Below are 26,577 nucleotides of genomic sequence, written 5' to 3' on the forward strand. Positions count from 1 at the left end.
TCATATTTGTAGTTTTATTATGATTCTTGTTCAGCGTTGCGCTCTTAATGTAGCAGCGCTATAAGCATTTTGTATGCATGTATACATGCATATTACCTCCTCTTCCCTTATTCCGTCTCCTCCTCTCCCGGGTCCCCAGTGTCACCTTGTATCCTCTCGCTTCTTCTCCCCCTGTTTCTCTGTCTCTCTCCTCATAACCCCCACACACCCCCACACACCCCCACACACCCCTACACACCCCTACAGCCCTATCTCTCCTCTCATTTCTTTCGAGCAATAAATAACTTAAAAACTAATATTTTGTTCTTTAAATCGCACTATTGTGTGGTAATAGAATAGAAACAAAGCGTGTAGCATTAGCCTTTATATACTGCGCCAATAAAGTATCCTTACACTTGGAAAAATAATCACAATTTCAGACTGAACAATATTGGGGTAAATTTGTTTTTTAATATATGTACTATCTAATCCTGCACATTATGACGCCACATTGAATCCAATGTGACTTCAAGAAGCAAAGTTACAAGCATTTGATTAGACGAAGGTCCAGTTTTAAAAGTGACAAAATGGCCTATTCAAAACTCCACAGACTAGACATCTGGTTTGAGAGTGGTGCATGGCTAATTTATGCGTTTGGCTTTAATTTAAAACAAAAGGAACAAACGAAAACTGAAACAAAAGAACTGACAAATAAAATTAAAGTTATGAAAAGTACAGAGAAGCATAAACTGAAATAAAAACTGCTTTAAATAACGCTTTATTGAAGAAACTGTGCTGTCTCTTTGTTTCGCTTGTTGGAATATTTTTGTGCCTTGTATAGGCCAGTTTGTCACTTTTAAAACCGGACCTTCGTCTATTCAATTGGTTGTAACTTTACTTCTTGGGGTCACATTGGATTCAATGTGGTGTCATAATGTGCAGGATTAGATAGTACATCTATTAAAAAACAAATTCACCCGAATATTGTTCAGTTTTGTAATTGTGATTATTTTTCCAAGTGTAAGGATACTTTATTGGCGCAGTATACTTAAATAATGTGTCATTGACAGTAAAACAATAATGAGTTCGGATGCGCCTCACCTATTATATACGTTTTTACTGCCTCGGATACATTAATTGGGTGTTAAGGATGATGTATTACCCCTTATATGTTTAATGTACGTTTAGAATGAAAGCATGGGGTTAAGCAGTACCTAATGGTTATAGAGATCCAGGTGTGGCAGTACATGGTAACTGTATATCAAAGTTGAACCCAGGTTTAGAATTTTTTTACATCGAATACATCAAAATTGTAATCCACGAGAAAATGTGTTAACTTTACGGTCCTTCGAGTTCGAATAGACCTGGGCTTACAACTTGCGAAATAGCAATGTAGGCTATAGTAATCGGCAGCCACGGTTTTACCACAGACATGACAAATGAATGAGGTCATGTGGAAGTTTAATGTATTCATAATATACTGCATGAATGGATCTATATAATATAGCTGATTCGATTCGGCATTCACGTGTGTCCTAATACAGTTAGTCTAGCTACTGCGTAGTTTGCTCGTCAACTCATTCGAAAGAAGTTGGTACTCCAAACTACACCAACTTCTGCATACCAACACCATCTATCAGAGACTGATATCAGGACAACTACCAGACAATTACACGATATCTTCATCCAAACTGACCACTTTATTCAGCTGGTGGAGAATAGGACACAATGACTCACCAATGTCTTTATTTTGGCTTAAGGCTTGTTTGCCTGTTGAGTCTTTCAACTCTAACTATTCGAGGTCAACCAGTAGTTAGAGTAGAACAGGGCCTGTTGATGGGTAAGACTGTTATGTTCTCGGAACATGAGTATATCAATGTCGACAGAGAGTTAGATGTGTATGAAGGAGTACCGTTTGCTGAACCACCAGTAAGATTTGAACATCCAGTGAAGAAAGTGGCGTGGAATGGAACTTACAATGCAACTTACGTGAGACCTTCGTGTTATCAAGATTGGGCAGCCTTAGTACGAGAGGAATTGAAAACTGACGAGGATTGCTTGTACATGAATATCTATGTTCCACGTCGCGTAAGTAAAGATATTTGTACTTACATCCTTTCCCATGAAACCAAGAAAGTTACCGATTTTTTTAAAAAACAATTGCCCCTTCGGATACCGCTAATTTACCCGTGGCGACTCGAATGCAATTCAATGCATGGTAAAAACAAAAAAACAAATTGGGGTTACAGTAAAGCTCATTAAAAAAAATGTGACATGCTCTAGGTTCATATGGGAACGGGTCACATTTTTCGAAGCAGAATTATTGCAGGTATTGTACAGAAACCAAGGTTGAAAACATAAAGGTAACACAGAGCTATGACACGGTAAATGCTTCTTTTGTTGCTTCCATTTCCAGATAATATATATACTTTTATTATTATTATTATTATTATTATTATTATTATTAGTAGTAGTAGTAGTTAGTACTATTATTAGTACTACTATTATTATTATTATTATTATTATTATTATTATTATTAGTATTATTATTATTAGTATTATTATTATTAGTATTATTATTATTAGTATTATTATTATTAGTATTATTATTATTAGTATTATTATTAATGCCAGTTTGTCTGAGCTCCATTTCTTTAATTATTATATATTTTCTCAGGCATGTATCCTCTGGATCCTCGCATTTGGTATTTAATGTCTCATGTTGACTGATGTCATGCTATGACACAGCAGATAGGCCGCCCTCTAATTATAATTAATTTACATTGGCCGTGCGACATTTTCGAGAGAATAAAATCATTACATGTTCAATTCGCCGGCTGATCCGCCATGAGCTGCTATGGCGTGTGGTGGTGAGCCAACGACATGTTATCGTTAGTGCACGCTGGTTCGAATCCGAACGGTTCTGATTTTTCTCTCCTTTATTATAATGCCAGTTTGTCTGAGCTCCATTTCTTTAATTATTATATATTTTCTCAGGCATGTATCCTCTGGATCCTCGCATTTGGTATTTAATGTCTCATGTTGACTGATGTCATGCTATGACACAGCAGATAGGCCGCCCTCTCTAATTATAATATTATTATTATTAGTATTATTATCATCCAATATGCAATATGAGTGTTATCATTATTATTATTATTATTATTATTATTATTATTAGTATTATTGTTATTATTATTAGTAGTATTATTATTACTGGTATAGATTATATAAAATAGTCAGTGATATTTGCTAAATGATAAATAGTTCAAATCTTAAAGACATTTTGATTGCAGAACAGAGGTATTAATGTCATTCGCCATACTAAATTATCCTTTTCGTGCTGTTTGCTTGCTTGTTTGCTTGCTTGTTTATTTGTTTTATTTAGATAACCAACGCAGCTGTAATGGTATGGATTCATGGAGGTGGTCTTATAAGAGGCACGGGATCTTTGTCAAACTACAACGGGGAGCCAATGAGTGCGATTGGTGAAGTCATACGCATCAATATTAATTACCGTCTCGCAACATTTGGTTTTCTCACCACAGGTAATTCCATTCGAATGAAACCAAATATGCAACAACAAAAACTGTTTCACCAAATTGGCGGTAAACCATGTAAATTAGTACCTTTTCATGATGGCAGTGAACCAAAATAAAGAACACCGTAGTTTACTGTGTGACACAGAACCAAGATTAAGAACACCCTGGTTTTAATAGTTTAATAACCAAATAAAGAACACCGTGGTTTCTATACATAGTGAGTGACAGAGAACCAAACTTAAGAACGCCCTGGTTTAATAGTTGGTGAAAAAAACCCAAAAAAACAGAACAGCCTTCTTTCTATACTTAGTGGCTTACAAAGAACCAACATTAAGAACCCCATTGTTTCAATGTTTGGTGACAAATAGCCTACATTAATCAGAACATTTCTGTTCGAATAGCCCTGTGTCACACTGCATTAACGCTAACGTCTTTACACATCATTGTCTTTTAACAGGTGACGATATTTTACCAGGCAATTATGGAATGATGGATCAAGTGGAAGCCCTCAAATGGATTCAAACAAATATCCACGGTAACAGTTTTTTCTGAAGTAATAAAATAAAGAAAACAGTAATTCAATTCTTGTTCTACTACTACTTCTTCTTAGATTCTTCTTCTTCTTATCTATGCCCGTGCAACGGGGCATAGATATTGTATTTGTTGTGTTTAGTCTTCGGCTTCTCCTTCTCCTCTTTCTCCACCTTCTTCTCAAGACCAGTTCTTTGCTCTCCTCTAGCTCAAGAACTACTAAAGTAGCCTCGGGCCCATACTTGGTACAATGATGGCCCATGACCTCTTAAAACATCCTAGGGTACCTAGACTGCTGCCCTCAGTCGTCAACCGTCTGGATTGACGACTGAGAAAACTACGTGGAAAAAAGGTGACGGATTTTGCAACAGGATTCCTGTGGCATAGAGCATGCGCAGTTGTGTCCAAATTGACCTTTTGACCGAGTTTGTTGTTTTTAGAAGTTCAGAGCGCGATCTTGTCACAGCGGCGCGGTACAGCGACGCGGTCGACGCGGTACACGGGCGCCGCTAGTCAGTCGCGCTAGGGCGCACAACCAAAGTCGCATTGAATAGTTTTCAGAAGTCCGTCATGATATTGGCTGTAAGATAATCAGTCGTCACTACGAAGCATATACAGCATGCGAAGTGTAGACGGCTGATTGGAATTAGTCTATAGGGTACCCGCGACGCCAGAGGTCAAAGGTCATGGGCTACAGGGGGCAATATGTGTAAAATTCGAAACATCTCTAGCTCAAGAACTATAGCGCCCTCAGGGTTCATACTTAGTACAATGATGGCCCATGATACCTAATGTAACCACGTCCCCAGAGGTCAAAGGTCATAGGCTACAGGGAGCAATATGTGTAAACTTTTAAAACACCTTCAGCTCAAGAACTATAGCGCCCTCAGAGTTCATACTTGGTACAATGATGGCCCATGACCCTTTAATACATATTTACTGCAGAAACATCGACCCCAGAGGTCAAAGGTCATGGGCTACAGGGAGCAATATGTGTAAAATTTCAAACAGCTCTAGCTCAAGAACTATAGCGCCCTCAGGGTTCATACTTGGTACAATGATGGCACATGACCCTAGATGTATTATGTGGTAGCCGCAACCCCACAGGTCGGAGTTCAAAGGCTTTAAAAAGCAAAATAGGTACGACCTATTAACACAGTGTAGCGCAATAGGAAGCATTTTATTAGCTACATGTGTTTGCAATGATAAGGGCCCAAATCGTACGTCAAGGAAAATGATCACTTGACAAAAACTCTCTTAAAAGGGAATGGGTAGGCATTTTGATATTGTTTCCTTGGACCACCTCAAAAGGTTATCATTGTGGAACATGGGGTGTGATTGGTTAATGGGTGTTAGGAAAATGGTTGTCACAGTTTGTAAGTGGGTGACCAAGGGGTAGTCACCATTTTTTAGATTTAGCGCCCAATTAGGCGCTTTTTTATTTTAAGTGCTATGAGGATGATACTTATATCAACTTTTGGATTTGGCGCCCAATTGGACGCTTTTAAAATTTTTTAGGTGCTATGAGGATGATACTTATATCAATTAAAGCTTATAACAAGGGCTTCCACATGGTGTTCACTTTTGGATTTGGTGCCCAATTGAACGCTTTTTTTAATTTTAGGTGCTACGAGGACGATATACTTACATCAATTAAAGTTTATAACAAGGGCTTTCACATGATGGTTACTAATCTTTGGATTTGCCGCCCAATTGATTTTTTTTAATTTTAGGTGCTATAATGATGATACTTATATCATTTAAAGCTTATACCAAGTGCTTCCACATGGTGGTTACCAACTTTTGGATTTGGATTTCTTCTTCTTCTTCTTCTTCTTCTTCTTCTTCTTCTTCTTCTTCTTCTTCTTCTTCTTCTTCTTCTTCTTCTTCTTCTTCTTCTTCTTCTTCTTCTTCTTCTTCTTCTTCTTCTTCTTCTTCTTCTTCTTCTTCTTCTTCTTCTTCTTCTTCTTCTTCTTCTTCTTCTTCTTCTTCTTCTTCTTCTTCTTCTTCTTCTTCTTATTATTATTATTATTATTATTATTATTATTATTTATCCAATATGCATTATGAGGGTTATTATTATAATGTTATAATATATATACTGTACTTATATTATTGGAAAACTGCAATGCCTTATTTAAGAACGAAGCAAGTGTGTGAATAATACTTTAATATAATTATTACTTTCTTTGTATTAAGCGTTTGGTGGAAATAGAGAAAAGGTTACGATATTTGGCCAAAGTGCAGGAGCTGTCAGTGTCAACTATCTCATACTCTCCAAGCAGAGTAGGGGCCTCTTCAACCAAGCTATAATGCAGGTATTCATTTATACAGTGTGTCCCAGAATACACGCAACATATTTATATTTTTACATAATTCCAGGTTTAAGATAAGGGTAATTCACTAAGCACAGTGCATACGTCAAGATAATCCCACGAGATTGAGGTTCGAAAGCTAAATGCAATAACTCTGCGGTCAAGCGCGATCATCTTGACGAGTGCACTTTTTCGAAGTAATTAGCCATCATATATAAAGTTAAGTTAACTATACCTATGGTATTGATATAATCGTTTGCCCCCTTCAAAAGTATTATCACCCAACGCGTAATTGATAGACATATACTTGTATAACAACGCAGTACAGTTGGATCTTACCATTTGGTCAGTATGGAGATAATAATTATAAGCATGATCATAAGAAAACACAATTCATGGTGTACAACCATTCAACAGATGTTGAAATCCAAACCGAGGATGGCAGCTTCCTGGAAGAAGTAAAAGACTTCAAGTACTTGGGGTCGTGGGTCAGGAGTACTGAGCAAGACATCAGAGTAAGAAAGGCAATGGCATGGAAAGCATGTAACAAGCTCAATAATATTTGGAAATCGTCTCTACCCAGACACCTCAAAACACACCTATTCCAAGCTACTGTAGAAAGCGTCCTGCTGTATGGTTGTGAAACCTGGACCATTACCAAGAAAATTGGCAAAGCAATGGATGGCTGCTATACAAGAATGTTAAGATCAGCACTAAATGTGAGCTGGAAAATGCATATGACCAATAAGGAATTGTATGGGGACATTCCACCTGTGACCTCAAAAATCAGCACAAGACGGCTACGGTTTGCGGGACACTGTAAGAGAGCCAAAGGGAGGATTACATCTGATCTGGTAACATGGAAGCCCACCCAAGGAAAAAAACGACCAAAGGACGTCCCAAGAAGACCTTTGTGGACCTGCTTCAACAAGACACAGGATACACAGTGGCAGAAATTGAGACCAGCATGCAGGACAGGCGGTTATGGCGAGCCATCATTGATGCCCGACAGCAAGAGTCGACGGAGTAAGAGTAAGAGTAAGTAAGTATGATCATGATGGTATTATGCGCTAACATTACAGTGTATGTTTATGTATTTTAGACTTAGACTTAATTCATTATGAATATTTGTAATGGTGTCCTGTTATGTGATCATAATAAACAGAAACGCGATTAATTTTTTTATTTAATTGGGTTCAGTTAACATAATTATATAACAGCTCCAAATATAATACAACTTGTTATTTATAATTCACATTCTGCACTTGAAAAAATACCAGTACCAGGATTTTACACCACATGATGTATATTCGGACTTTTTTGATGATATACATCAAACAGACATTTCTAAGTTGGGTGAAAGTAGTATACTTACTATGTGAGTGTAGACTTAACGCTTCGCTTCTTCTGAGGCTCCGGATAATAAAGGGTTCACAAAAAATAACTCCCCCGTTAAATGTTTTCGAAATGTCATTTAAATTATTTTGCAAACTTTTTTGGCCAAATATTTTGTCAACACTTAAATAACATTATGTTAAAATATTTGCACCCAGCAAGCACAGAAATGTTCTTAAAATGTTTTTTACAAAACGTTTTAATAACATTTAAATGTCGGGTTATATAAAGGTCGTGAAAACATTTTAAAAACGTTATTGTAAATATTGTGGGCAAACATTTTTTGCTAAATATTTGTTCAACCCCAAAATAACATTCTGTTTAGAATAATTTGTACCAAGTTTTCAAAAACGTTTTTGGAATATTATTCAAACGTTTTTATACCCTTTATATAACCCGACATTTAAATGTTTTTTGTAAAACATTTGTGTTTGCTGTGCAGTAAATTACCAACAAATGTTTTTTCATGTTATGAAAACGTATTATACCATTAAGGGATCTGGAATGAGCGTTTTGAGCGTTTCGACAGTATTTTGTGTGGGACACGGGAGCACATCAGACATATCGAATTGCATTCTGAATACGAAGAATGTCTTTCTGATATCAAATAATTTTCATTTTTTGAAATTCCCGATTTAATACAAATTTTATGAAAAATTATAAAAATTTGATATGTTTCACATTTTTGATATATAACAGTCCTCGAAGTAAATTTTATAAATCTAATGATATATTCTTAAAGTGTATGTAGCTGGGAGGAAAAGCCGACGATCAATTGAAAATTTTGATCTTTCATATTGAAGATATGGATTTTTTCCCAAAAGACCTATTTTTTTTGGTGTTTTGGGAAAAAATCCATATCTTCAATACGAAAGGTCAAAATTTTCAATTGATCGTCGGCTTTTCATCCCACCTACATACACTTTAAGTATAAATCATCAGATTTATAAAGTTTACTTCGAGTACTGTTAAATATCAAAAATATCAATTTTAATCATTTGCCATAAAATGTGTATTACATTGCGAATTTCAAAAAATCAAAATTATTTGATATCAGAAGGACATTCTTCGTATTCAGAATGCAATTCGATATGTCTGATGTGCTCTAATGTCCCACAATAAATACTGTCCAAACGTTCATACCCCATCCCTTAATGTACCCTTTATATAACCCGACATTTAAACGTTTTCTGACAACCTTTTATAACCTTTTGCGAATGATGTCGAAAACGTTTTGTGTTAGCTGGGAATATAGCTATGAAGAGTAGTTCGTAAAATATAATGCACAAGAGAATAACACATAACGGTTAATAGTAATGGGTACTAGAAGTATATTTTAGAATAATGTTGTAACATTCCTATATTACATAATATTTTGACTCTTGTAATTATATTTATCAATATCCATTTCAAATTTGAAGAACTAGTTTACTATGTTGTGATACATGTCAGCCAAAGCTTCAACCAATTTACAGTAACTCTGCCGAACCAGTACAATAACAATTACGATAATGCTTGCAGCATGTGCAGTAGAAATTGTGCAGTTCAAAATCATTAGACAGTCGACCATTGCCTGAAGTTGGTAACATAGTTTATAGTTAACTAAGTAATCATGAATTACTAAACTTATTAAACCATATATTTCTGGATTCTTTTCACAGAGTGGAGCTGCTGTGGCGCCTAGGAATTTTCAAGAAACCAGTCAAGGACGAGAGATAGCGTTTAATATTGGAGCTGAATTAGGATGCACTGTCACTGATACCACTCAGTTACGTCAATGTCTACGAGATGCCACAGCAAAGGAACTTAATGATGCTGGTGTAGCTGTAAGCAAATTATAGGGTCCACAAGTTATAAGTTCCCCCCTAAATACTTTTTAGAATAAATCGAAAAATATTTGAAGAAATGCAAACAAGTACAAAGGTATGGGTAGCCTTATTTGTTTTACACATACGGACCAAATTGTAGCGTCACACGTCATTGTGTTCAGTCACAATGTTCATTGTGTAAAAAAAGAAACCCTTTTAAACAGTGCTAAAAGTTGCATTCGAGTCCATAGGATTCAACTCTCAAACAATACAGTCAGCCATGTCTATTCATGTGTTTGTTAAAGAAAACCTGACTGCTATGCACTTAGGTGCAACTTGTGATTGAACGCAATAATGTGTGACGCTGCAAATTGGTCCACATGTGTAAAACAAATAGGACTATACATACCTTTTTAAATTTTTATATTTCGTAAAATATGTTTTGACTTATTTAAAAAAGTATTAGGGGGAACTTATAAGTTGTGTACCCTATAGTATACACCTGTAATTTATTATTTGAAGAATCAGAAAGTTGATTGTGTGGTTACCACCCTAAGTACAATCTGACTCTAATCCTAATATCTTAATCCTGAACCTAATTTGTAATCCTAATCCTATAACTCTCTCTGCAACCTAAAAATGGCCTAACCAGATTTTTTGAGCGGAACACTGATAGTGCACAATCTTGCGAATACCGACGTTCAATAATGATTACAATCATTTAAAAGACTTGATAATGTTTAACACATTTTAATATGCTTCTATGATGAAAAATATCAAATCTGAAGGAGCCAAAGCTTTTTAAAACAATGACGTTTGGAAACAAATGAATTGTGTGAAACAGGAAATGCGTGGCTTATGAGAAGAAAAAACATGTCATGGAATTATGCTCAGGGCACAGAGCAATCGGTGTATTTTTGTTGCTTGATACATTGTTAGGTTAATTTAGACCATAGCTTCATTTAGTCACTCCGTAAGATGTGGTTTCATTGTCCACGCTGCACGTCAATAGGAGAAAATAGTCCAAATTTTAAAACCAAATCCGATAGACCGATCCTCTTAATATGTTTCCCTAATTGCGATAGACGCAAAATATTCCGCTGGATCGTGATTTATGAGGGCACACGTGACACATACTCCTACCTACACTACACCATAATCGTGTCATAATACGTCACGAAAACCTAGCCCTTATTCTGATCCTAAAACCACAGATATTGGAACACACCCACAATCCTAATCTCTTTTAAGGTGGTACTACACCCTTTGATAAATTTCTGACTATTTTTGCATTTTTCTCAAAAAATAATAACACACTGGTAACAAAAGTTATGTATATTATAGGGGCAAGGAATCCAGTTATATACTGGAATTGCAGTGACTCAAGACACGCGGTACGTTATCTATGATAAGAAAAGTGGTACCGCTAGAATATACGTCATTTCTTAACATATATAATGAACCTTTTAATGAGGCAATATGATTCCCTGCCCCTATAATAAACATAACTTTTGTTACCAGTGTGTTATTATTTTTTGAAAAAAATGCAAAAATAGTCACACATTTATCAAAGGGATTAAGGTTACATTTATTCGCAAGTCTTGTTGATGTTTTTCATGAATTCGCATTGTTCCAGTAATTTAAATATATTTAAAAATGTCTTATCTACAGTCTGGATTCATCTCAGCTCCTTGTATCGATAAACAGATTGATAACAACTTCTTGGATGATTCTCCTTTGAATCTGATACAAAGGCAAGACTTTCAGAGGACTACATTGATGTTGGGATCCAATGCTGATGAAGGGACACTCAGGGTACAATTCCTGTATCCAGAATACGCTGCTAGGGAAGATCCACCATTCGTTAGTGAGCAGGTGTACAAGTCGGTAAGGTTTTGTTTTTACAACGTACGCCAAGCAATCTTGGACAAGCGTTTTAAAGGGTGTGGGTCTGATATATTACTCACCTGAGGTGAAGGCTTCACTGAGTTATTTTTCAGAGAAGAGCAGATAATCCACATCAAAATATCACAGGTATCTGGATAGTCTCGGATACTAATACCGGAATAGTAACCGCTAACTAGTGGGATATAACTATATAGCTCATAAGGAGCTCATTCCGGACTGTATAGCAAGTTGTCTCCAAGCAGAATGGTAGTTATTCTAAGTAAGTCATGTGACATGGTGTAGGAGGGCCAGTTTTGGGAGATGTCCTGGTACTATAATTCCATTGGCTAATGTTCCGGACAATCCCACTATAGCGCTTTCTTAGTGGAACATGTCCAACTAAGTAACCGTAATTGGTGCTATTCCGACACGACATAAGTATAGTTTCAGAATAGCGTATATTTGCATCTTGAACCAATACTATCACTTTATTAAGGCACCTAGGCCTATTTGATTATATTTTTGCAAATTCATACTACATGTAAACACCACAGCAATGAACATGAAATAAAAGCGCCCTTTGCTTTTTTGCTCAAGTGATGTCGCTGCTGCATTTCTAAATTCATTTATAAAATGTTCGCCCCAGGCCAAGGTGTACTGCATACAATGTTCGTTTCGAATGCTGCAGTTCCCAGAATCTGCTTCTCAGGATACCACCAGGCTTCAACGCCTTCAGAACAGAGCTGCCCGTATCATTTTTCCGAGTTCGACACTCATCATCACCGTTTCTGAACTCTTTACACTGGCTTCCAGTTGACAAACGTATGCAATTCAAAGTTCTTCTTCATATCTACAAGACATTGAATGGTCTATCACCAGTCTACCTTGAGGAATGCGTACAAACCCACAAACCATCACGGGATTGCGCGCTACCATATTTGTACAGATTCTGATACGCACTTTTGTTATTGGTCGTTTTGTTTTAGCCTGATCGATTTTGGGAAAGGGAAGATGTAAGAATTGTTTATTTTTACAAACTTTTGAGGAAAATTTTGTGTTATTTTGTAAAGTTATAAGATCAAAGTGACGGTTATGAATGAGGTTAATAACTTTGCATCGGTTATATGTCGGGCATTGTGAAAAATCTAAACATTTTGCTTTGGACCTCGGAATATCCTCGGGGCTGCGCCCTCGGGATATTCCTCGGTTCCAAAGGCAAAATGTTTAGATTTTTCACAATGCCTCCAAATAACCGATGCGCAGTTATTAACCTCTAAATGTGTGTTTTTTGTACACTGTACTTAAGTTTAGATATTTTGGCTTGAGAGAGAGAGATTTACTTCCCTTGTATATAGAAACCTGTTCAGATACAGTGAAATGGGCGATTTTGATGCCATTATTTACAAAATTCCCAACTATCAGAGCTCAGAGGGGAACCCCGTCAGGCTCTCCACAGAACCGGTACCATTAAAACATATAACTCTACCATTTGGGCGCTGGAAGCGACCTTAAAATGTTTAGAGCTTCCCTCTTTCATAAACCTGGATCCACACTTAATTTAATGATAATATTGCTTCATGTTTGTCACTCATTTGTATGACAACCTTAATTCAGCACGATTCCGTTTGTACTGGTTACATTTCGAACCCAAGATAAGGACTTTTTCTTATTACTTACATTGACATTTTTATATTTTTCAAACGGTATTTCTTAATAAAACGTCTTATTAATAAATAGTTTTTCTTGTTTCATTAAATTCAAATTTCTGGTATTACCATCTCATTATAACTTTAGTTTGTAAGTGAGGCAATAGGAAATCCCATCATTGAAGATTCAATCTACCAGCACTACTTAGATTGGACAATCCAGGATCAAGACAACGTGGATTTCTTCAGACCTTTTGTTGACTTCGTAACAGATTCCTTTGTCGCGAATAATGACATCGTGGCTAGAGCTCATTCAATGGCAGGGGACCAGGTTTACCGTTATCAGGTACGTTATTTATTTTAAGCTCACTTTGATACCTTGGATTAAGCAACCACGATCAAGACAACCTAACCTTCATTTAATCTAACCTCAATAATATCATTCAAAATGATAAATGTACATTATATGCAGGAAGGAAACCCGGCAGTCAGTTATATTGTACGTGTAATGATAATTAAAACAAAGATATGTGGAAGCAAATTAAACATGATAAAATTGATTAAGGGTGCTTGCAGCTGTGGTACCATGCTACACCCATGCTCCATCCATTACCAAAACAAGAACTGTCAAACATCGGCCTGGTTGGTATGGAGAGTCTATTGATATCGCTCGTAGGGAAAGGCGGCGTAGTGAGAGACTATGGCGTAAGACTGGCTCTCCTGAACATCTTGCTGAATACACTGCAGCCAAGAAAGCGGTGAAAACATCAGTTGCTGGTTCCATGACTATGTATTATAAAGAAAGACTTGAGAACTGTAGTCCTAAGGATATGTATCATATTGTAAAAGAACTTCTTATCAAAGACAGTAAGCCCATACCAGATGCTGATTGTCCCAAACAGCTTGCCAATCAGTTGGCGAATTCTTTGTTAATAAGGTTGAAACCATTCGTAATGAGGTTGACAATATTGGCACAGAATTTTGTAACAATGATAATGTATGTGATGTATTAGACAATACTTCAAATGTGAGTCCTAACATACCCATGCTGAAACATTTCAATAATCCAGGACTTGTTGAAAGTTATAAATAAGTGTCCCAACAAGTCGTGTGCCTTAGATGTGTTACCTACTTGGTTGGTTAAACAACATTCCACTGAGCTTCTTCCTGTTCTTGGAAGAATTGTTAACATGTCCTTGTCATCTGGGACCTTTCCATCTGATCTCTGCAATGCCATCATAACACCTGTGTTGAAGAAACCTTCCCTCAATAAGAATGAGCTGAAACACTACAGGCCAGTTGCCAACCTGTCTTTCATTCCAAAAATAATTGAAAAGTGCGTTGCTACCCAAGTTCTGGATCATGTGAATCATCACCAGCTAGCTGAGCCTATGCAGTCTGCCTATAAGGCCCAACATAGCACTGAAACTGCGCTTGCATGTGTTCATAACAACTTCTTGTGTGCTCTAGATAACCAGAAAGCTGTCTTTCTTATTATGTTAGATCTCAGTGCGGCATTTGATACCGTGGACTCTGAAATATTACTGCACAGATTAGATCAAGAATTTAGCATTGCTGGTTCAATTCAAACTTGGTTCAGAACATAACTTGACAACAGATCATTCCGTGTATTTCTTTCAGGGGTGTATTCAGACAACATCGCTCTCAAGTACGGCCTACCCCAGGGCTCAGTTATAGGTCCCTTAGGATTTGTTTTCTATACTCATGTTGTCGGTCGTATACTTTCGCCAACATAATCTGCAGTATCACCTTTATGCAGATGACATACAGGTTTATATCACTGTTGACCCATGCATCCCTGGAGATGCAGCTTGTGCCATCTTTAAGCTCTCTCAGTGTGTCAAAGACATCAACAAATGGATGGTGTATAACAAATTGAAACTCAACCCTGACAAGACAGAGTTATTTGTTATGTCTTCTCCAAATCATGCTAAACGCTTACAAGATCTCAGCCTCAACCTTGATGATACTGTCATACCTGTATCGTCTACTGTGCGTAACCTGGGTGTCATTTTTTGATCAAAAATATGACCTTGTCTCAGCATATCACCAGTTTGAGTCAATCCATTAACTGGCAAATTCGCAATATTTACAGGATTCGCAGATTCATAGATTTTGATACTTGTGCTAATATTGTTAGATCTCTCATCATCTCCCGTCTAGACTACTGCAATCTTCTGTTAAATGGTATCAAACAAAAAGATTTGAATCGTTTGCAGAAGCTCCAAAACAAATGTGCCCGGCTGTCAGGGGGCAGAGTGCCCCCTGACAAAAAATGAAAGAAAAAAGTGCCCCTTTGACAAAAAATGAAAGAGAAAATCAGGAGGGCAAAGGAAAAGAAAAAGGGCAAGGAGCCCCTTTTCTAGCAAAATTCAGGGCCAAAATAGTCAGGTAGGGGTCACAGGGGTCAAAAACGTGATTTCAACTCAAAATGCTACTTCTCCCACAAATTTCGCAGGACAGTAACGCCACTTGCACACATGCATTGTTATTACTCACTGGCTCTCCTGAACATCTTGCTGAATACACTGCAGCCAAGAAAGCGGTGAAAACATCAGTTGCTGGTTCCATGACTATGTATTATAAAGAAAGACTTGAGAACTGTAGTCCTAAGGATATGTATCATATTGTAAAAAGAACTTCTTATCAAAGACAGTAAGCCCATACCAGATGCTGATTGTCCCAAACAGCTTGCCAATCAGTTGGCGAATTCTTTGTTAATAAGGTTGAAACCATTCGTAATGAGGTTGACAATATTGGCACAGAATTTTGTAACAATGATAATGTATGTGATGTATTAGACAATACTTCAAATGTGAGTCCTAACATACCCATGCTGAAACATTTCAATAATCCAGGACTTGTTGAAAGTTATAAATAAGTGTCCCAACAAGTCGTGTGCCTTAGATGTGTTACCTACTTGGTTGGTTAAACAACATTCCACTGAGCTTCTTCCTGTTCTTGGAAGAATTGTTAACATGTCCTTGTCATCTGGGACCTTTCCATCTGATCTCTGCAATGCCATCATAACACCTGTGTTGAAGAAACCTTCCCTCAATAAGAATGAGCTGAAACACTACAGGCCAGTTGCCAACCTGTCTTTCATTCCAAAAATAATTGAAAAGTGCGTTGCTACCCAAGTTCTGGATCATGTGAATCATCACCAGCTAGCTGAGCCTATGCAGTCTGCCTATAAGGCCCAACATAGCACTGAAACTGCGCTTGCATGTGTTCATAACAACTTCTTGTGTGCTCTAGATAACCAGAAAGCTGTCTTTCTTATTATGTTAGATCTCAGTGCGGCATTTGATACCGTGGACTCTGAAATATTACTGCACAGATTAGATCAAGAATTTAGCATTGCTGGTTCAATTCAAACTTGGTTCAGAACATAACTTGACAACAGATCATTCCGTGTATTTCTTTCAGGGGTGTATTCAGACAACATCGCTCTCAAGTACGGCCTACCCCAGGGCTCAGTTATAGGTCCCTTAGGATTTGTTTTCTATACTCATGTTGTCGGTCGTATACTTTCGCCAACATAATCTGCAGTATCACCTTTATGCAGATGACATACAGGTTTATATCACTGTTGACCCATGCATCCCTGGAGATGCAGCTTGTGCCATCTTTAAGCTCTCTCAGTGTGTCAAAGACATCAACAAATGGATGGTGTATAACAAATTGAAACTCAACCCTGACAAGACAGAGTTATTTGTTATGTCTTCTCCAAATCATGCTAAACGCTTACAAGATCTCAGCCTCAACCTTGATGATACTGTCATACCTGTATCGTCTACTGTGCGTAACCTGGGTGTCATTTTGATCAAAAATATGACCTTGTCTCAGCATATCACCAGTTTGAGTCAATCCATTAACTGGCAAATTCGCAATATTTACAGGATTCGCAGATTCATAGATTTTGATACTTGTGCTAATATTGTTAGATCTCTCATCATCTCCCGTCTAGACTACTGCAATCTTCTGTTAAATGGTATCAAACAAAAAGATTTGAATCGTTTGCAGAAGCTCCAAAACAAATGTGCCCGGCTGTCAGGGGGCAGAGTGCCCCCTGACAAAAAATGAAAGAAAAAAGTGCCACTTTGACAAAAAATGAAAGAGAAAATCAGGAGGGCAAAGGAAAAGAAAAAGGGCAAGGAGCCCCTTTTCTAGCAAAATTCAGGGCCAAAATAGTGTAAAATACAAATTTTTTCCGCGCTACGTGCGCACATTGTAACAATATAGCCCTTTTCAGCCGGATAATGGGCGAAAATAATGTAAAATACGCACATCATCCCAATAAGGCCTTTTTCGGGAAGCTCGAATACATACAGTCTCTATGTATTGTATGATGCAACTGCAATTTTTTTCGTCTGTGCCCCCAAAATTTTATTTTGCCCCTCCCCCCCCCTGACCAAGAAAGCTGGCTACGACCCTGTTACTGCATTACTATATACATGTACGTTCTATTGTTTTTAACAGATGACACATGCGCCAACAGTTTCTATTCGTTGGACTCCACGTGGGAATCCCACGTGGCGCGGAAGTGGACATAGTGAGGATATTCAATTTGTCTTTGGCTTTCCTTTCATTGAAGGAAAGCCGGAGCTGAGTGGACCGGAGATAGATTTGAGCGTCAAGATCATGCGTTTTTGGACTGAATTTGCCAAGACAGGGTAAATATATCAAAACCTAGTTGTTTCCTTTACCGTAGTATGTGTTCACTTAACGAAGGGTTCATTGTTTATATTTGAATCCAAAAATGGATGTTATTAAGTTCAAATAGAATCATATTGAATAGAGGGAACATTAAAGTTTTTAGTAATCTCGGTGAGAGTGTAAAAAATAAAAGTGTGTATAAACTGCCCAAAATTAAAGGATAGTTTGTCATTAGGTCATTTTGAAATAATAATATTTGAAAAAGTTGCAATCCCTCAACAAAAGTTTGGAAAGTTTTATCAAACATCTATTTTGTCAGATTATTTGTGACATGTTCATATCGTGTTGCATATCAAGGGATAGCTGCTGTTAATATCATTATCCTGCTTCACAATGACACCACATTTGAAACAATCACCTTTTCTTTGCGCGGATAATAATGAAACTCTTCCCTTCTGCCAGTGTTGTCAAAATAATACACTTATTGTTTTGTCTATACTTTGTAATTAAACAGAACACCGAGTATATCAAGTGACCCAGAGAATGAGATGTATTGGCCTACGTTTACCGTTCCTGAACTCAACTACAAAGTATTGGATCTCAATTTGACTACAGACAGAGCTCTTAGAGCAGACTCTGTACGATTTTGGAATGACCTTGTACCAAAGTTGGAAATTTTCACAGGTAAATATTATTTGGAAAAGTTACTAATACACGTTGAAGCCGTTACCCGTTACGTGAGCTGGTGTTTTTACACAGCCGTGACATACGGCTGTGTCTTTTCCTACAGGATCTTCTTCTTCTTTACACTTAGTCACGGCTGTGTCTTTTTTCTTACAGGTTCTTTCTTTCTTCTTTCTTCTTCTTCTGTCGACCATTACATTTGCTCTAGCACTCACATGCTTACATCGATTTTGACCTAACTTGGTCACAATGATCATTGACCGTGCCCCTACAGGTCACATGAAACTTGTGGGGTCAAAGGTCACGCAGGGGTCACAGGGGTCAAAAACATGATTTCAACTCAAAATGCTACTTCTCCCACAAATTTCGCAGGACAGTAACGTCACTTGCACACATGCATTGTTATCACCCAGTGTCTATAAATCATACACAAATTTGAGGTCAAAGGTCATTAAGGGGTCACTTCCGGTATAAAACCAAATTCCTTCAACAAATTTTATTAGCTAAGAAAAACATAGGAGAGTGACGGTATGTGCACATAGGAATTATGTTAACCTAATGTATATGTGGGTTTTTTTTGTTTGAGGTCAAAGGTCATTAAGGGGTCACTTCCGGTATAAAACGAAATACCTTCAAAATGCTACTTCTCCCACAAATTACATAGGACGATGACGCAACTTGCACACATGCATTGCTATTACCCAGTGTCTATGAATCATACACAGATTTGAGGTCAAAGGTCATTAAGGGGTCACTTCCGGTGTAAAACCAAATTCTTTCAAAAATTTTTATAAGCTAAGAAAAACATAGGAGAGTGACGGTATGTGCACACATGAATTATGTTTACCTTATGTATATGTGGTATTTTTTGTTTGAGGTCAAAGGTCATTAAGGGGTCACTTCCGGTATAAAACAAAAAACCTTCAAAATGCCCATTCTGCCACAAGTAACATAGCAAAGTGGTGCCACGTGCACCAATGCATTGACATTAGCCAATGTCTATGGGCGTTTTCATATATTTTGGGGTCAAAGGTCATTAGGGGTTATAACACGGCTGTGTTCGTGGGTTAGACCACAGCTAAGTCTAGTTCTTTCTTTCTTCTTCTGCCGTCCATTTCATTTGCTCTAGCATTCACATGCATGCACTGATTTTGACCTAACTTGGTCATAACCATCACTGACCATGCTTCTACATGTCACATGAAATTCGTGGGGTCAAAGGTCAGGTAGGGGTCACAGGGGTCAAAAACGTGATTTCAACTCAAAATGCTACTTCTCCCACAAATTTCGCAGGACAGTAACGCCACTTGCACACATGCATTGTTATTACTCAGTGTCTATAAATCATACACAGATTTGAGGTCAAAGGTCATTAAGGGGTCACTTCCGGTATCAAACCAAATTCATTCACAAATTTTAATAAGCTAAGAAAAACATAGGAGAGTGACGGTATGTGCACACATGAATTATGTTTACCTTATGTATATGTGGTATCTTTTTGTTTGAGGTCAAAGGTCATTAAGGGGTCACTTCCGGTATAAAATAAAATAGCTTCAAAATGCTACTTCTCCCACAAATTACGTAGGACGGTGACGCAACTTGCACACATACATTGCTATTACCCAGTGTCTATGAATCATACACAGATTTGAGGTCAAAGGTCATTAAGGGGTCACTTCCGGTATAAAACCAAATTCCTTCAAAACATTTTATTAGCTAAGAAAAACATAGGAGGATGACGGTATGTGCACACATGAATTAAATTTACCTAATATGAGGTATTTTTTGATTGGGGTCAAAGGTCATTAAAGGGTCAAGACGAAAAACATTCAAAATGTCCCTTCTGTCACAAATAACATGGCAGAGTGATACTATGTGCACACTCTGCCATAGTATCACACAACCCCATAAGCCAATGCCTATGGGGTTTTCGTAGATTGTGGGGTCAAAGGTCATTAAGGGGTCACAACACGGCTGTGTTCGTGGTCTTAGACCACAGCTAAGTCTAGTTCTTTCTTTCTTCTTCTGTCGACCTTTACATTTGCTCTAGCATTGACATCCGTACACAGATTTTGACCTAACTTGGTCACAATCATCACTGACCATGCCCCTACATGTCACATGAAATTTGTTTTTTATATCGGTTGCCATGGTAACGGCGGCCATGTTGGATTTTCACATGATTTCGTTGCCCACCATTTTTCTCAGTCGTTCTTTGGTATTTTTTTCTGAAATTTGTTTTTTTTGACAAATTTAGGTCTAATTAAAAAAAATTACAGAGGGAATTTTCAAAAAAAGGTTGTACGGTTACGCTACGGTGCATTAAAATTGGTAAATTTGCGCATTTTGGGGGGAATTTACGAAAATGGGTCGTTTCCATGGTTACCAGATGTTTTTCAAAATTTCCTTCTGTAAATATTTAGATACAGGTATGTCCAACAACAACGCACTATGTCCAAACAGATACCCCATTACCAAGAAAAGTGACGCGCAAGGTAAGAAATGACGCGAAACGACATCTGGCAGAAAATGGCATTTTAAGTCTAGAAACGCTTAATATGTTAATTAGGCAGCAATTATACATATCAAATATTATAAAATCATGTTTCTGTCAACAATAATATTTATACTAATTATTAGCATTAAACATAGGGAATAAACATAATTTATTACATTACTCAGAAATTAATTTTTAGCTGGAAATTCCTTAAATATCGCCCCTTGAAAACAATACAATACATAAGAAATACATTACGTGTATTAGTATAGGACAGAATTCAGTTCATGACTTTTTTTCGCGTCACGTTGTTCCCTTTGATTACTTGCAACTTCTGAACCAAATGTCCGATTTGATTCAAATAAAAAGCAAATAAAGGCCCAAACTCTATAGATTTTTAATTTAGACAAAACATAAAATGACAAAATACCCTTATTTCACAACAATCCTGGTGCAGCTTCCCCTTTAACCTAACTTGGTCACAACCATCATTGACCATGCTCCTACATGTCACATAAAACTCGTGTGGTCAAAAGTCACGAAAGGGTCACAGGGGTCAAAACGTGATTTCAATTCAAAATCCTACTTCTTCCACAAATTTCGCAGGACAGTAACGCTACTTGCACACATGCATTCTTATTACCCAGTGTCTATAAATCATACACAGATTTGAGGTCAAGGGTCATTAAGGGGTCACTTCCGATAAAAATCCAAATTCCTTCAAAATTTTTATTAGCTAAGAAAAACATAGGAGAGCGATGGTATGTTCACACATGAATTGTGTTTACCCAATGTATATGTGGTATTTTTTGTTTGGGGTCAAAGGTCATTAAGGGGTCACTTCCGGTATAAAACGAAATACCTTCAAATGCTACTTCACCCATAAATTACGTAGGACAGTGACGCAACTTGCACTAATGCATTGTTATTACCCACTGTCTGTAAATCATACACAAAGGTCGTTAAGGGGTTACTTCCGATGTAAAACCAAATGTGACTGGACACCACGAATCAGCCGTAAAGTCGGCCCCGGTCAATTTTGTTTTATTTCGTGTTTAGAAAATATATACCATAAGCTTTAAAATGGTATATCATTTGACTTTAAACGATATCCAGAAGCGGGGTTATGGTTTGTTGAACTCTGCTCCTTCAACAAAATAGTACCTTTTATCGGTTCTACGTCTTTTTCCACATTTCTGGTAATAAATATCAAACAGTCATAATTGGCGGTCATTTCAATCATCCCCAAGTCAACGAGGTTCAGGAATGTCCTCTCATTGTTAATTGTTGATTATACATACCTAGACATAATACAATGCTTTGTTATCCACCACTTGAACAGGATTAAGCCAAAGCAAACAAAGACAAGAACTATTCTATAGAAATAGGTAGAAGCTTATTATCCTCTTCAGCAATTGGATTATTGATTGGTTTAAACAGTGTTTGATGAGATACTTGTCGCACGGAATTGAGATAGCTATGAATACGACCTTCACGCATATATTACACTGTAACTCAGAATAAAATTGTAGTAGTGTCCACTCACAAATATGTTCCGGTATAAAACGAAATACCTTCAAAATGCTACTTCTCCCATAAATTACGTAGGAAAGTGACGCAACTTGCACTAATGCATTGTTATTACACACTGTCTGTAAATCATACACATATTTGGTTTCGAAGGTCATTAAAGGGTCATATAAAACAAAATACCTTCAAAAAAATGTAGCAGCCAAGAAAAACATAGCACCTTGCCGGTGTATTCACGTTACAGTGTACACGTGGTATTTTTTAAATTTTGGGTCAAAGGTAATAAAGGGGTCACTTCCGGTCCAAGATGAAAAACATTCAAAATGTCCCGTCTGTCACAAATAACGTGGCAGAGGGATAATATGTGCACAAATGCATTGACATAAGCCAATGCCTATGGGGTTTTCGTAAATTTTGGGGGTCAAAGGTCATTAAGGGGTCACAGCACGGCTGCGTTTGTGGTCTTATACCACAGCTATGTCTAGTTGTTGTTGCTTTGTTGTTGATTTTTTGTTGGTTTTATTTTCAGAGGACCTGCCGGAAGTTGAACGTGAATGGAGGAACGCATTTTTCAACTGGAAATACACTGCTATTACAGACTGGTGGGATGCGTTCAATGCATACAAACGCACTACTTGTGATACAGAAGGGTGCAAATGAATCCAAAGAATGATGTATCTAAACTAGAGTAGTCTGTCACGTCAGGCTAGCATGATTTTAACTTTATAAGTTTGTTATTTATTAAAATTACGACTTTATTTGTTTATTATTTTACATGATTTATCTCTAGTACTAATATAATTCATAATATCATGATTCATTTTCATTTATTTTATAGGTCTGTGTTTTTATTTATTTTTAAATCATAATATCATGATTCATTTTCATTTATATTTCATTTTAAATGTATTCTTATTTATTTTTAAATCTGGTTTCATAATGTCACCGTGGGTCAAGTGATGGCTTCCCATAAAGAGATTGATAATATAATGGACGTTCCCTTGGGTTTGAACGGTTTGTGTCATATTGGCCATTCGTTTAGACTCAAAGGTCAGATTTCTCGAAGCTTGGCTAGTGGCCAGTTATTTAAAGCATTTGTGATGTGATCAAGCAAATTCAGTCTGAAGTCAGGTATACTTAATTTTCAGTTCTCTATATGATTGCATCAATCATTTTTAAAGCTACATTTTCCCGAAAATACCATTGAAATTGAACATTTAGTCCAAAGATATGAACAGTTGAATTGTTTCCAACGCTGAAGGCAACAAAAGAAATTATTTCATTTGTTTGGCTATATCTGAAAATTAATATTTCCGACTTCTGACTGATTTTGCTTGATCACATCACATTTGTTGAAGCAGGGTTTTAGTCTGTTTCAACTTTTTAGTCACAACTGGTAAGTCTTCGGGTACATTGAAACGCGAGATGATGAGTGGTTTTGTTAGAATGAGAGGGGTGTGAGCATTTGAGAGCCCCGGTATACAAAAAATGCAGATTAATAAGAAATTGAGTCCCACTTTCGGGGCAAAGTTTTAAAGGGGATCCTATAGAGCAATAGAGGTTATCCGTGTTCTATGAGCTGCATATCCTATCAGCGACTGCTGTACCTTGTTTAGGATTTTCAAAAGAAGTAACTGCATTGGCAACCATGAATGTTTGAAAATAGCCCGCCAAAGTCATGCAAGTAACTCCGAGGTCGTGCATTGAATTGGTTTGAATGAGGAATACTATAGAAACCAGCGCCTTTTGTTAGAAGTCACACATGAGTAACGTGGATAACCGCTATTGTTGTCGAATGATGCAAGTTCAGAATGGACAAATAATAACTGTTGTTTTACACATTCCGATAATATCTTTCACACTTTTAGCCCGTTCTATTTTAATGTAATCCACGAGACAATAAACATTATAAGTGTAATTATTGTACCCGGGACCGCATTCGTATTTATATTTCAAACACGTCTGCGGAAGATGTTGCTCTACTTCAATTATTTAACCCAAATAAATATTATCAGAACAAGACTTTACTGTTTTATCTTTATCATGAACAAAACGAATTCCCAAGATCATTAAAATTGTTGAACATGATAGAGTATGTGATTATAGTTGTTAAAATAAATTCAATAGAAACAAGAGAAGTAAAAATATGGATTTTTCATACTTTGTATTATTTTCTTGCTACGGAGAATTTGTCATTTATGTCATTGGTATTAAAGCTGACATCAATTTGAGAGTACGTCTGCGTGAAGACGTTGCTCTACTTCAATTATTTAACCCAAATAAATATGATCAGAACAAAGCTTTACTCTGTTTTGTCACAAAATGAATTCCCAAGATCATTAAAATTGTGGATAATATAGAATATGTGATTAGGGCTGTTATTATAAATTTAGTAGAAACAACAGAGGTAAAAATATGAGTGCTTCATATTTTTCTTTTATTAAATATTTTCTCTGCAGAAGTGTAATGTCATTGATATTAAAGCTTACATAAATTTGAGTGTAGGTGTATTTGTTGAAGACAGAGGTTGGTTAGTTGAGGATGCAGGTGGGAGAGTTGACGACATATGGGGAGTCACATGAAAAGGCATTCCAAAGAAAACACAAGACAATAATTCCAATAGGCCAGAATGGGTGAGTCAGGAGTGTGTTACCAAAAGGTGTGACTCCTCCAACTTATTGTGATATTCACATTAAGGTATAAAATATATAGATATAGAAACACAATATAAGATAGAAATCTACTTAGTGACCTCTTCTAGTTAAGGGGTGTGGAATGAGCGTTTCAACAGTATTTTTTGTGGGACATGAGAGCACATCAGACATATCGAACTGCATTCTGAATACGAAGAAAGTCCTTCTGTTATCAAATAATTATAATTTTTTGAAATTTGCGATACAACGCAAATTTTATGACAAATGATTAAAATTTGATACTTTTAAATGTTTTGATATATAACAGTTCTCGAAGTAAACTTTAAAAATGTAATGATATGTACTTATAGCGTATGTAGCTGGGAGGAAAAGCCGACGATCAATTGAAAATGTTGACCTTTCATATTGAAGATATACATTTTTTCCCCAAAAGATCTAATTTTTTTGGTGTTTCTGGGAAACAATCCATATCTTCAATACGAAAGGTCAAAATTTTCAATTGATCGTCGGCTTTTCATCCCAGCTACATACACTTGCATACATATTGCAAATGTCAAAAAAAAAATCAAAATTATTTGATATCAGAAGGACATTCGTCGTATTTAGAATGCAATTCGATATCTCTGGTGTGCTCTCATCTCCCACAAAAAATACTGTCCAAACGCTCATAGCCCACCCCTTAAGCTATTGAATTGATCCCTACCGCAAAAAGTGAAAATATACGTAATGTGGGGGGGGGGGGGGGGGCAAGAAAAAAATGGGGGGGGGGCCCCCCGTGACCCCCGTAACGCCGCCACTGACTGAGTAGTATACCTAAACAGCATTAATTCCAATGTATATTAGAGATTTAAGAGTTTTGCTCTTCAACACTGTTTTCTAAAGGATTTACAGAATTTGCAATGGCTGATAAACCGATAAACAAGGGAAATTTCAAGACAATTCATTAAATGTTATAAAACTATTTCCATACGAAAGAAAAATATCACTGCTTTAGGATCTTACTTTACATGTACAACAAAATATGACAATCTTTAAATTAATACTGATAAATACTAAAAGTATTTATCTTTTTCTTGTTGCAAACTTGCGTAATCATTTTTGCACAGATGACAATTTCAAAGACGGTGCTGCTAGTAGCTATCTCCTATGTGACCATGTCCCGTCATGCATGTTTCATGGGTGTTGTGAAAAATTATTTCAGAGGGTTCTGGTATTCCGTCCTGATACGTCGAGGCCAATGAACCCTTTCCAGTAAGGATAAAAAAAGAGCGTAGAAATGAGACATCAATCGGAAAAATAAGACATCGGAATCAATCAAAATGATCGGAATCAATACACCGCGGACCAAATTTACCAACTTGAAACTGTTCAGCGCAGGGCTGCCTGCTTTGTTAAAGACATCTATGACATGTGTACCAGTGTCACCGAC

General features: G+C 36.9%; 1 protein-coding gene across 1 annotated transcript; it reads left to right on the forward strand.

The window, feature by feature from the left end:
* The first annotated feature begins 1,487 nt into the window (after positions 1–1,487).
* Positions 1,488–24,861, forward strand: LOC140155414 (cholinesterase-like). Its single transcript, XM_072178256.1, has 10 exons — positions 1,488–2,067; positions 3,368–3,527; positions 3,979–4,056; positions 6,252–6,370; positions 9,424–9,588; positions 11,242–11,457; positions 13,252–13,449; positions 17,607–17,800; positions 18,298–18,467; positions 23,024–24,861. The coding sequence occupies exons 1-10, from the start codon at positions 1,708–1,710 to the stop codon at positions 23,152–23,154; spliced, it is 1,791 nt and encodes a 596-aa protein (XP_072034357.1). The 5' UTR covers positions 1,488–1,707; the 3' UTR covers positions 23,155–24,861.
* The last annotated feature ends 1,716 nt before the right edge of the window (positions 24,862–26,577 follow it).

The sequence above is a fragment of the Amphiura filiformis genome, chromosome 6 (genome assembly GCF_039555335.1).
Source record: "Amphiura filiformis chromosome 6, Afil_fr2py, whole genome shotgun sequence".
Lineage (NCBI taxonomy): Eukaryota > Metazoa > Echinodermata > Ophiuroidea > Amphilepidida > Amphiuridae > Amphiura > Amphiura filiformis.